The 12,897-nt window shown below is 47.7% G+C and overlaps 1 protein-coding gene across 2 annotated transcripts; it reads right to left on the bottom strand.

Moving 5' to 3' along the window:
• Positions 1–2,560: 2,560 nt before the first annotated feature.
• On the bottom strand, positions 2,561–12,366 carry LOC109461449 (immunoglobulin lambda constant 1). Of its 2 annotated transcripts, none has more exons than XM_019757682.2 (3): positions 11,980–12,366; positions 4,149–4,270; positions 2,561–3,005 (listed from the first exon to the last, which is right to left on the bottom strand). In XM_019757682.2, the coding sequence occupies exons 1-3, from the start codon at positions 12,174–12,176 to the stop codon at positions 2,686–2,688; spliced, it is 639 nt and encodes a 212-aa protein (XP_019613241.2). In that variant the 5' UTR covers positions 12,177–12,366; the 3' UTR covers positions 2,561–2,685. The 2 variants fall into 2 exon arrangements, with proteins under 2 accessions (XP_019613241.2, XP_019613242.2); XM_019757683.2 differs by having other exon boundaries at positions 4,149–4,267; positions 11,980–12,362.
• Positions 12,367–12,897: the final 531 nt, after the last annotated feature.

Below are 12,897 nucleotides of genomic sequence, written 5' to 3'. Positions count from 1 at the left end.
CCTTACCCCTAGAGATAACCGGAAGCACCTCTGTTTCTCCCCTCTGGGCCTCACTTTGGTCTTCCAGCTCCAGGGACCCCAGAAGTGAAAGAGGGGATCACAAGCAGCCCTGTGCTCCGTTCTCAATCCTCACGTTACCTAATTTCCAGGAAAAGGCAGTGGCACTTCGTGGGGTTCTGGATGAAACTTCTCCCAGGACCACAGGCACCCTCAAAAGCGAAGAGCCGTCCTGGACACATAGAGGGGGATGGAAAGGGAGCACAACTCCCCTCCTGGAGGCTGGTGGGGCTTCATCTGAGTCTTATAAATGGGAGTCTTATCCTAAGGCCAGAACCCTCTCCCTCCCATTGGCAGCCCATCCGAGAGTTGCCACGTGGGCCTCGCTTTCTGCCATCTTCCTTTCCACCTGACTGAGCCCTGCAGGGGAGGGACCTTCAGGTTTCACTGGCTACAGGCATCCCTGCTGGGCTGCAGAGTAGGCTCTCCACCAGCACTTGTGTGAATAAGCGACTTTTTCCAGTCCCTTCTGCGTATCAACCATGCTCGGCCCTCTTTCTATCGCCTGTTTTTTTCTCCAGTCCCGCTGGTCTTAACACCAGGAATCTGACACCTCCTCCTCCTCTACCTTCTCACTCAAAGACCCCGCTAAGACCTGCCCTTAATATCAGGTTCAACCTCCTTGTCTGATTGCTCCCACCTGGGACGGCAGTGGGCCTACTGCGCAGACTCCTTTCTGGTCTCTCATCCCGAGCCTGACTTTTCCTCCAGCCTTTCCCTGTCGGCAGCCAGAGTGATTGATCTAATCTGTAGTGTGATGGGGTCACTCTCTTCCTCCAACACCCGCATTGGTTTCTATGTAAACCTGTGTTGAAGCCAGCTCCGCAGGCCCCTCCTGATCTGACACTTGCTCTCCTGCCAGGGCCTTCATGCTCTAGCCCGTTGAGTTTCTCGGTCCCTGAACATGCCTTCCTCTGGCAGGAAGGCATCCCTCCGGGATACCTTACCCCAACCACAGAAAGAGCATGGGCCAAAGAAGGGGCGTTCTCTTCCAGGGTTCCCTATTCTAAGGCCAGGCAGCCTGCCATGCCCTTCCCAGCCCTGTGCCGTGTTCTGCGTGTTGGGTGCGGTTGAACCACAGAAGAGGGCCAGCTAGCCCTTGGTTAGTGAAAAATAAGAGGATAGGGTGTATGCTTTCTATGGTTGTACAGTTTACAACTAAAATACAAGAAGTACATCAAAATATTAGCAGTGGCTCTTCTAGGTGAGTATGAGGAGTGAATATTTTTTCTCCTGTTTGTTTTCCTGTAGTTTCTGCATTATTTAGAGTGACCTGTTATTATTTTAAAGACCAAGATGAATAAGCTGTATTTTAAAAGAAACTCGGAAAACAAATAAGGTGATTGCCCTTTACACTGAGCTGACAGCTGTGTGCGCATAGGTCATCTACACCCTGTGGCCTCCACCTGGGCCTGGAGTTTAGGGCCCTGGAAGTCCCCAACCCTTTCTGCCAAGATGGTCCCAAGACAGGAGAGAAATCTCTCCCCGGCTTGGAGCTCTCCTTCTTGGGTTAACCCCTCCAGGTCCTTAGGCTGACTCCAAACCATGGACTGCACAGCACAGAGAGTGAACCCTGATGTAAACCATGACCTTTGGGTGATAATGATGTGTCACTGTAGGTCCATTAATTGTAATTACTGCGTCGCTCTGGTGAGAGAGATTGATAATAAGGGAGGCGGTGCATGCATGGGGGCAGGGGGACATGGGCAATCTCACACCTTCCTCTCAATTTTGCTGTGAACCTAAAATGACTCTAAAAAAATAAAGCATTTTAAAAAAATCAATTGACCATAGAGGTATGGTTTTATTTCTGGACTCTTAATTCTATTGCATTGATCCATTTGTCTTTCCTTCTGCCAGTGCCACCTGGTTGGGGTAACTGTAGCTTTTAGTTAGTTTTGAAATTGGGAAGTGTAAGTCCTCCAACTTTGTTCTTTTTTTTTCAAGACTTTTTTTGCTCTTTGGGGGTTCTTGCATTTCCATATGAATTTAAGGATCAGCTTTTCCATTTCTATAACGGAAAAGGCCCTTGGGGTTTTGACAGAGGTTGTGTTAAATCTGTAGATCACTTTGGGACAGCCTGAGGGAATGACAGGAATGGGGCAAGGGTGGGGAGGAGCTACACTGGGCATGGAGGGAGCAAGGCTTTCCAGGAGGTGAGGACCAGGAGCAGAAAGGGTCCCGCCCAGCGCCAGGAGGGAGGGCTAATTTGGAGGTCATGGTCCATGGCCAGCTCTGACCAGCAAGGAGGGACATCGTGGGCACAGTCGTGCACTGGAGGAGAGGCGGGGAGAAGAGGGCAGAAGGACTGACCGGTGACTGACTCTTCGTGTCCTGGCCAGTTTCCTGGGAGGTGCCCTAGGGAGACTGTGAGCCTCTCCCCTTGGGGTATTTTCCCACTGGGTATCAAAGATTCCCCCCACCGCACCCCAAGAACCAGAAGAGATCACAAATTAAATACGAGACCAAAAAATGAGCAGAGAGCATAATTTCTGGTTGACAATGAGGATATTTTATTGAGAATTGATTGAGTGCAGGGAGCAGGGCTGGGGAAAACTAGGGTGGGAAAGGAGAACCTCTCAGAGGTCCTGCGGCTCCAGCCCCCTGAGGGTGGGGGTGCTCAGCGTCCTAAGAACACACTGAGGGGTCCACCGTCTTCTCCACAGTGCTCCCATTGTGCGTGACCTGGCAGCTGTATCTGCTGCTAGATTTCCACTTGTCGGCCGTCAGGCTCAGGTAGCTGCTGGCCGCGTACTTGTTGTTGCTCTGCTTCCAGGGTTTGGTGGTCTCCACGCCCTGGGTGACAGGGGTACCGTCTGCCTTCCAGGCCACAGTCACGCCGCCGGGGTAGAAGTCACTGATGAGACACACTAGTGTGGCCTTGTTGGTGCTGAGTTCCTTAGAGGAGGGTGGGAACAGAATGACCAAGGGTGGAGACTTGGGCTGACCTGTGTGGACAGAGGAGGGGGTGTGAGAGGCAGAGGGAGAGTCCAGGGTGTTGGGGCAGCCCCCACTCATCTACAGCATCTGTGACCATTCCCGTGGTGTCCGTGCTTATTCATCTAAGGGACCTTCCTTCTCTGTTGCCTCCTTTCCACTCAGCCCTTGGGTAGCAGATAGCCCCTCGCTCCCAGAAGCCTTTCCAAGTCACCTCTCCCAGATGACCTGGTCAAACCATTCTCTCTGTAGCGTCAGTTTCCCTGAGTGTAACTAGGGCAGGCTGTACCCCTCCTCCTGGTTTCCAGATTCTGAGTGTGGAGTCTGGCCCTAACCTACTGGGCCCTCAGCCCAGCATCAGGCCCCCACCTCACTTCATCCTTCTGGAACCCGGTGCCTCCTCTGTGATCTGGGGTCCTCTACCCAACCCGCCAGGACAATCTTGATGGCATGTGGGAGGCCCTGAGCCTGAGCCCAGTGCACGGTGGGGCCTGGAGTGCCCTTTCCCCGTTGGTCCTCTGGTTCTTCCCCAGCTGGCCTCATCTCTCCAGAGAGGGCTGGGTCCTCCCAGCCAAAGCCTGGGGGCTCCTTGGGCTCTGTCTCCTGTCCCTCCTGCCCTGACCCCAGAACCCTCCACCTCTGTTGCGTTCTTGGAGCTGCTCCGCCAGAAATGGGCATAGTGAGTGGGACCCCTCTCTCCACCCCCCATGGGCCTCCCCTTGGGCTGACCCTCTGTCCTTGTAGGCTGGGGTCACAGCCCGAGCCCTGCCCCCAGCCTCCTGTGTGACCCTCAGCTTGGATGGGCATCAAGCCCTCAGCCCAGACCCTGGGGGCTCAGGACTGTCTCCAAAGCTGCTTCCATGACTTGGTCAGAGCCAGCCTCTGGTCTCCTTGCAGGCATCTGGAGGAGGGAAAGGAGCCCCATTCTTGAGCCAAACCCTATGTCCAACTGTTGGATTTTGGAGGTGGCTGCTCCTGCCATTGTGTCCTTCCTGCTGGTTACCCTGAGACCAACCCGCCTCCCCCATAACTTATGGAAAAAGGTGGGGGTTAGTCCTTAAGGCTGGAAAGGCAGCCCCCAGAGAGAAAAGAGTGACTTTCCTGAGACAGCAGAGGGGTGGGACGGGATGGAAAAGGTGATGAGAGCCACTTACCTAGGACGGTGAGCTGGGTCCCATTGCTGAAGATATACCACGGTGACTGAGAATCGGGCCCAAACCTGCCGGGCCAGCATCTGGGAACTGCCCCTCGGGTGACAGCCTGGAGCAGGAACCTGCTGGGTGTGACGGGCACAGGGCTGCAGGGGGCAGGGCTGTGTCCTGGGGCCAGGTGGGTGGCCAGGCTCCCAGAGGCCGGGGTACCCATGGGTGGACCCACGGCCCAGAGGCATCCCCATGCCTGGCCCCCTGTCCAAAGCAGGAACCACCCATACTTTACAGTCACCCAGTGTGACACGCCTTCCTCCAAGGCTGTCCTGGTCACCTCCGAATCCTCAGTACTGATGGAGACACTGAGTACTGTGTTCCATCAGGCAGCTGCATGCTGCAGCAGAATGAGTCCTGAACAGGCTCAAATCTGCCTGACCTCTCCTGGTCTCATTTTAGGGCCTCTGAGGGTTCCTTCCCCACAATTTCCCACTGTTCAGCTAGGTGGGCTTCCTCCCTGGGCCTATGGACACTGGATCATTCCTGACTGATGGTGCTTCCATGTGGAGACACCCTCCCCCTTTGTCTCCACACATCAAGACACAATTCAGTCCCACCTCTTTATGAAGCCTTCTCTGATCTCTCAGACCACTGTCTTTCTGTCCATCCATTCATCCATCATCCATCCCTCCATCCATCCATTCAACAATGGCTCCCAAGCACCTGTTTTCCAGTAACTGTTTCACGTGCTGAGAAGTGGTAAGGCCCCCTGGTTCTCATTTCCATCTCTCCCTAAAAACTTTCAGATCAAGGCCAACAAGGCCCTCTTCCTGGTCAAGTCTGAGTTCCCTCCCCAGTTCCTGTCTCTGCCGGATGAAACACAGAGTTTCCTCCTCTTTCCAGTAACTCTCTTCCCCTTGGCATTTGAGACCCCCTACTCTCTTCCTCTTCTGGCTTCCCTTTCCCCACAGCCCATGCATGAGAGCTGACCCCCAGACCACCACTCTGGGTCCTCCTTCTTTGCCATCTTCCCACACTGGATTCCCATTACTGCCCATATGGTGAGGCTCAAGTCTATCTCAGCTCTAAGCCTTCATCTTGGCTCACCTAAATTATCTAGTGAACATCTCCAGCTGGATGGCCATGGGAATCTCAAAATCACCACAGTCAAATGAGACTGGCCACCTTTCTCCCAACCCAGTTCTTTTTCTGGGTTCACCTTGTCCCAGGTGACCATGAGTGCTCTCACCCCACCCCCGACCCCCAGGCCAGAAACCTGTGTTCTTAGATTCAGCACCTAAACATTCCTTTTTAAAGTTAAAACCAGGCTCAAAATAATTGAGAAACAAGAGAACCACCCTCTGAGACTCTGAAACCATAAGAATCCCCGGATTTTGCCTTTGCTGATTTAAATTTCCAACTCATACAAGAATGTAGCATTGAGTGGGGGTTTATTGGACACAAGCATCTCTGCTAGAGGGTTGAACCAGTGCATTTTCACCTTAGCAGCTGGTCCAATCAGCTGTGGTTGGTGTTGTGATATAAATATGAAATTTTTGCTTTAATTTTTCATTGTTTTAAAATTACAAGAACATTACATATATAACACAATTAAGCAATATAGAAGTGCATTTAAAAAGTGTAATATTTATTTCTCCATCTCTCTCTTGCTATGTAGTGCCATTTTCTTTTTTTGTGGTAAAATATACATAGCATAAAATTTCCCATTTTAACTCATTCTGTGAGGCTAGCATTACCTTAATAGCCATACCAGAGAAAGATATTACAAGAAAAGAAAACTAAAGACCAATATTTCTCATGAAAATAGATGCAAAAATCCTCAACAAAATATGTGCAAATTGAATCCAACAATGTATTGAAAGAATTATAAACCATGATCAAGTGAGATTTATCCCAGGCATGCAAGAATGGTTCAACATTTAAAAATCAATTAATGTAATCAATCATATCAACAGGCTAAAGAAGAAAAATCACAAGGTTATATCAATAGATGCAGAAAAAACATTTCACAAAATCCAATACCCATTCATGATAAAAACTCTTAGTAAACCAGAAATACAGGGTCACTTCCTCAACTTGCTAAAGGATATCCACAAAAAACCTATAGCTAACATCATACTTAATGGTGAGAAACTTGAAACTTTCCTGCTAAGGTCAGGAACAAGGTAAAGATGTTCTCTCTCACCACTGCTTTTCAATATTGTACTGGAATTTCTAGCTAATGCAGTAAGACAAGAAAAAGAAATAAAAGGTATGTAGATTGAGAGAGAAGAAATAAAACTGTCTTTATTTATAGATAATGTGATTGTCTATGTAGAAAAATCCAAAAGAATTGAAAAAAATTAAAAACCCTCCTCAAGCTAATAAGCAACTACAGAAACATTGCAAGATACAAGATTAATATACTAGTCAAGTTCTTCTCTATATACCAGTAATGACAAGTAGTAGAATTTGAAATTAAAAAACATAATACCATTTCATTATTTTCCCCAGATTTGAACTACTTAGGTATAAACCTAATAAAATATGTACAAGATCTATATGAGGAAAACTACAAAACTCTGATGAGAAAAATTAAAGAACTAAATAAATGGAATAATATTCCATGTTCATTGACAGAAAGACTCAATATTGTTAGGATGTCAGTTCTTCCCAATTTGATCTATAGATTCATTGCAAGTCCAATCAAATTCCCTGCAAGTTATTTTGTGGATATTGATAAACTGATTCTAAAGTTTATGTAGAAGGGGAAAAGAACCTTTATGTTAACTTTAGGGAAAAAAGAACAAAAGGTTGGAAGACTGAAACTACAAGACTTCAAGACTTACAATAAAAAAAAAGCTACAGTAATCAAAACGGTGTGTTATTGGCATAAACACAAACATATAGATAAATGGAATAGAATAGAAAGCCTAGAAGTAAATCCTTGCAAAAACAATCAAATGACTTTTGACAAGAAAGCCAAGACCATTCAATGGAGAAAGGACAGTCTTTTCAACAAATGGTGTTGGTGAAACTGGACATCCACATGTAAAAAAATGAAGTTGGATCCTTACCTAATGCTATATACCAAAATTAACTCAAAATGGATGAAAGACATAAATGTAAGAGCTAAAACAATAAAACTCTTAGAAGAAAACATATAACAAAAACTTTACAACACTAGATTGGCAATTATTTCTTGGGTATGACACCAAAGGCACAAGCAACAAAAGAAAAACTAGACACATTGGACTTCATGGAAATTTTGTGCATCAAAAGACACTACTCACAAAGTAAAAAGGTAACCCATAGAATGGGAGAAAATATTTGCAAATCATATATTGAAAGGGATTAATATCCAGAATATATAGGAAACTCCTAAAACTCAACAACAAAAAAACCAAACAACCCAATTCAGAAATGGGCAAAGGACTTGAATAGACATTTCTCTAGAGAAGATGTGCAAATGGCCCATAAGCACACGAAAAGATGCTCCATATCATTAATCATTAGGTAAATGCAACTCAAAACTACAATGAGATACCACTTCATACCCATTGGATGGCTACCATAAAAAAAGGGAGAGCGAGAGCGCACAACAAGTGTTGGTAAGGATGTGGAGAAATTGGAGCCCTTGCGCACTGTTGGTGGAAATGTAAAATGGTGGGTGCAACCACTATTAAAAACAGTATGGAGGTTGCTCAAAAAATCAAAAATAGAAATTCCATATGACCCAGCAATTCCACTTCTGGGTATATACCCAAAAGAATCTCAAAGAGATATTTGTACACCCATGTTCATAGCAACATTATTTACAATAGCTAAAACATATAAGCAACCCAAGTGTCTAACCGATGACTAGATAAGCAAAATATGGTATAAGCATACAATGGAATATTCTTCAGCTTTAAAAAGAAGTACACTCTGCAATATGCTATAACATGGATGAAGCTTGAGGACATTATGCTAAGTGAAATACTGCATGATTCCACTTATATGAGGTACTTAAAATAGTCAAAATCATAAAGACAGAAACTCTTAGATACAACACTAAAGGAACCACAATAAAAGAGAAAACAAACTCGACTTCAGCAAAATTCAAAACTTTTGTGCATCAAAGGAAACTATCAAGAAAGTGAAAAAGATAACTCACAGAATGGAAGAAATAATTTTCAAATCATATATATGATAAGGGTCTAGTATCCAGAATGTATAAAGAAATCTCGTAACTCAACAAAAAAACAGATAACAACCCAGTTTAAAAAATGGACACACGACTTGAGCAGACATTTCTCCAAAGGAGATATAAAAATGACAAACAAGCATGAAAAGATGCTCAACACCATTAGTCATTAGAAGGAAATGCAAATCAAAATCACAATGAGACGCTACTTCACAGCTAGTAGGGCGGCTATTGTGTGTGTGTGTGTGTGTGTGTGTGTGTGTGTGTGTATGAAAATAGTAAATATTGGTGAGGATGTGGAAAATTGTAACTTTTGTGCATTGCCTGTGAGATTTTAAAGTGTGCAGCCACTGGGGAAAACAGTTTGGTTGTCCTCAAAAAATTAAACTTAGAGTTACCATGTGACCCAGAAATCCCACCATTAGGCATATACTGAAAATAATTGAAAATAGGTATTAAAATAACAACTTGTACATGAATGTTGGTAACAGCACTATTCACAATAACCCAAATGTGGAAATAATCCTAATACTCATCAACTGTGAATTGATAAACAAAATGTGGTATATCCATACAATGGGATATTATTTGATCTTAAGAACGAAGTACTGACACACGCTACAACATGGATAAACCTTGGAAACATGCTAAGTGAAATAAGCCAGACAACAAGACCATATGTTGTATGATCCGTTTATATAAAATGTTCAGAATAGGCAAACCCATAGGAACAAAAAGCAGATTATATGGTTGCCAGGGGCAGGGGGTGGGGAATGAAGAGTGACTACTTTGGGGATTCCTTCTGGGGTAATTAGTATATTCTGGAACTAGATAGTGGGGATAGTTGCACGGCATTGTGAATACACTAAATGCCACTGAATCTACATTCTAAAGTGGTTAAAATGGCAAATTTTATGTAAATGAATTTAATTTCCATTTCTAAAAAAACTGACAATACTAAGTACTGGTGAGGCTATAGAGCAACTGAAACTCTTACACTTTGCTTGTGGGAATGTTAAAGTTATAGTCACGTTGGAAAATGCTTTGGTAGCTTCTTATAAATGTACACTTACCCTATTATCAGCCAAATTTTACTCCTACGTATTTATCCAAGTAGAACAAAAACTTATGTTCAAATAAAAACTTGTATGTAAATGTTTATACCAGCTTTATTCATCACTGGAAAAACTGGTAACAACCCAAATGTCTCCCAACTGGAGAATGGCTAAACAAACTGTGACACATTCATAAAGAAACACTACTCAGCAATAAAAAGGAATAAGTTATTGAAAAATGGGATAACTTAGATGAATCACAAAGGCGTTATACTGAACTAAAGAAGTCAGCCTCAAAAGTTTCCTACTTGGTTATTATTCAGCTATAAAAAAGGAACAAACTATATGATACACCCAACAATCTGGATGAACATCCAGAAAATTATGCTGAGTGAAAAAAAAGTCAGTCCCAAAATGTTACACACTGTGTGATTCCATCTATAGAACCATCTTGCAATGACAAAATTAGAAATGAAGAATTAATAGTTGCCAGGGGATGAGGAGGGGATTGGCAGGGCGAGGAAGTGGGCGTGGCTATAGAAAAGCAAGTGAGGGATCTTTGCGGTGACGGAAATGTTCTGTACCCTGACGCCATCAGTGTCTATATCCTGGCTGTGATATGTTACTATAGTTTTATAAGGCATTACTATTCCCTGCCCATTCCCTGCACACCAGCACACCTCACTTTCCTCCTCAGGGCTGACGCTGCTCCCTTTGCCTGGAGCACTCTTATCATGGGTCAGCGCCCCTCCGTCTGTAAAATCAGCTTACTGCTTCTAAAATGATCCATGGGTCTGCTCCCACAACTGCGTCATCCCTCGGTTCAGCCCCACTCTCTCTGCATCCACCCAGGCCCTGAGCGGCCCCTCCCACCTCCAGTTCCTCCCACCTCCTGAATCTGTCCACATACCTGTCCACTCTTCCTGGGTCACCGCCACCCCCTCTCCCAGGTCTCTCTAGTTCAGGATTCCCACTCCCTGCCACCCACCCAAGTCTGGGCATGTCTTTTTCTTACAAATATCCCCCAGAACTCCCCAGATGAAGTCTGTCCTGCAGGGATAGGTCCTCCAGGTCTGGGCCTGGCTGCCTATCCAGCCTCCTCTCAGACCACCTTAGTCCCATGACCTACCTGCTGCAGCCCTGTGGACCACTGGCAGCTTGCTGAGTGCTCCATGCCTGTATTGCCCAGGTGAGTCCCTCTACCTATACTCCCTCCCCAGTGGGGCCTTCTCTGCGCTTTCGTGTATGAGCCTCTGTCCTGCAGACATCACGTTTGCTGCATGTGGTTATCGGTCCATCTGCCCCCTTCTCCTTGAATTGGGGCAGAATCTCGTACCCCTGGGATCCTAGCCCCAGCACAGGGCCTGGCTCTGTGCGTGCTCCATCTCTCCTTGTGCTTCCCTTGGCCCTGCCCTTGCTCAGAAGTCTCTGCCAGACACTGAGATGCCAGTCCTGACCTGACACCCACAGCTGTTGACCCACCTCCATGCTGCACTGCTGGTACAGCAGAGGATCAGCTCACCGCATTCCAGCCCTTCACCATGGAGACGCCAGCATCCATGGGGCGGATGCCAGGCTGCAAGGCCTTCATCCAATTCCCACTTGGAATAGTATTCGCTTTGCAGAGGGGGAAACTGAGGCCCAAAGAGGTGTATTTCTCAGCCGTTTAGGGGATAGAGATGGAGACGGTTGGAGGCCAGCGCGCTTGGGCACTGGAGTCTGCACCAGAACTTGGGCAGGTCACCTCCCCTCTCTGGGCCTCTAGCCCCAACTGTAAATTGGGAATGACAGCGGGTCCTGCCCTGTGGAGCAACTGCAAGGGAGGTTCTGCCTCTAAAATGATTAGTGCCTGTGATGAACGTGTGTTTGTGTCACTGATTATCATAAGTGGTCTCAGATCTCAGCGCTTTGTCTGGGGACTTGCCACGATACACAGAGAAGAGGGGCTGGGGTCACACGGCAAGGTGGGGCAGACCATGGTCCCTGCAGACCCTTGCCCGGGCCTTTCTCACGGAGTTGCCTGCATCCCGGGTGGGTTTGGACTGCGGGGGTGCTGGTCGCAGGAGGTAGTCTTGACTGAGAGTACTTGGCTTAGGGTCCAGTGACCCGAGGACATCAGGGAAGGGCCCCCTCACCACAAGGCGTCAGCTAGAGCCTGTGCCCTTGTGCTCCAGTGAGATATGTCTGCCCAGCGAGAGGAAGAGTGAGGACTGACTCATCAGCTATGAGAAGGAGGTCTGGGCACCCTGGGATGACAGCACTTGCCACACATGGGGACATCCTGCTCCTCTCTCCGTTTCTGCCCTACCCAGAGGACCAGAGTGAAGCACTAGTCTAAGGTGCAAAATTTAAGGGGTGCTCAAAACTCAGTAATTAATATAAATAATATTTTAATATAATATTAAAAAGTAAAAAGCAATGCAAATAAATCTACCCTGGACAAAATGCCAACTCTTTACATAAAGCCAGTGTCTGTCCAAGCCCCTGCTCTCCAGCTGACTTTCTGACCTTCTCCCCTCACTGCCACTTTCTGTCCCCTACTCCCAGTTTGGGCTACAGGGACCCTCATATCTCCCACATGACTCACTCAGCCCCTTACCTGTCCTGCGGGCTCCAAGGGCTGCTTCTTGTCGGGGCCCCAGGGTCTGGGGCCCTGCTCTGAGCTGCTGCTGTTGGGAGCAGCAGGCCACGGGTGCTCACAGCCAGGCCCAGCAGCACCAGAGGCCAGCGCTGCCTGAGGGCAGGACTCTGCCCCCTGCAGGCCTCGTGGCCCACCTGGCTTATCCTGGGCCTCATCTGCCCTCAGGGTCACCTCTGGCTGACCTGCTGGCGTAAGCTCCCTGTGGTGGGGCAGCAGGCGCCCCTGGTCCCTCTCGCTGACAGTGACTGTCCCAGTGTGCCCTAAGTGGCATGGCCCTGTCCTCTGCCTGGGCCTTCTCTGGTCCTTGCCCCAGTGTCCCACCCTCTCCAGGGACATGGCCGTTACCCCTCCCTTATGGTGTCTCCCAGAGGGGCATCTGCTAACTGCCCTGCTGTGGTCGGGATCTAGGGCTCAACCGCCTCCCACCACAGCTGCCAGCCTGGCCCTGCCCCTGGGGCCCTGGCTGGGTCACACCTGCTCCTGCCCTCTTTCCCTGATTCCCCAAGGGCAGCCGGTCTGTGAGCATCTCCCTGGGGCCTGGAGGGGCCACCGAGGGCAGCCTAGCACCCAGTGGATCAGGATCACCAAAGTTCAGCGGGGTGGGGGTGGGGCTGGGGCTGGGGCTTCTCTTCTGACCAGCCCGGGGTGGGGGGTGGCAGCGGAGGTTTAGCAAGAAGCCAATTTCAAATTAAGGAATCGTGATATAATTATAAAAATGGTGTTCAGTGTGCCATATTCAGCACCTCACTGGTCACACATACACACACTCTCACGCCCTCATAGATTTTATCCAGAGGTCCCCATTGGAAGCCCAGCGCCTGTGCACAGCAATGGTTTCCTTGAGGCCTCTTTTCCCCAATATCCGGATGCACTGTC

This window comes from Rhinolophus sinicus, linkage group LG16 (genome assembly GCF_036562045.2).
Source record: "Rhinolophus sinicus isolate RSC01 linkage group LG16, ASM3656204v1, whole genome shotgun sequence".
Classification (NCBI taxonomy): Eukaryota; Metazoa; Chordata; class Mammalia; order Chiroptera; family Rhinolophidae; genus Rhinolophus; species Rhinolophus sinicus.
Note: the sequence above shows the minus strand (reverse complement) of the source record. Positions and strands in the feature narration are given on the sequence as shown.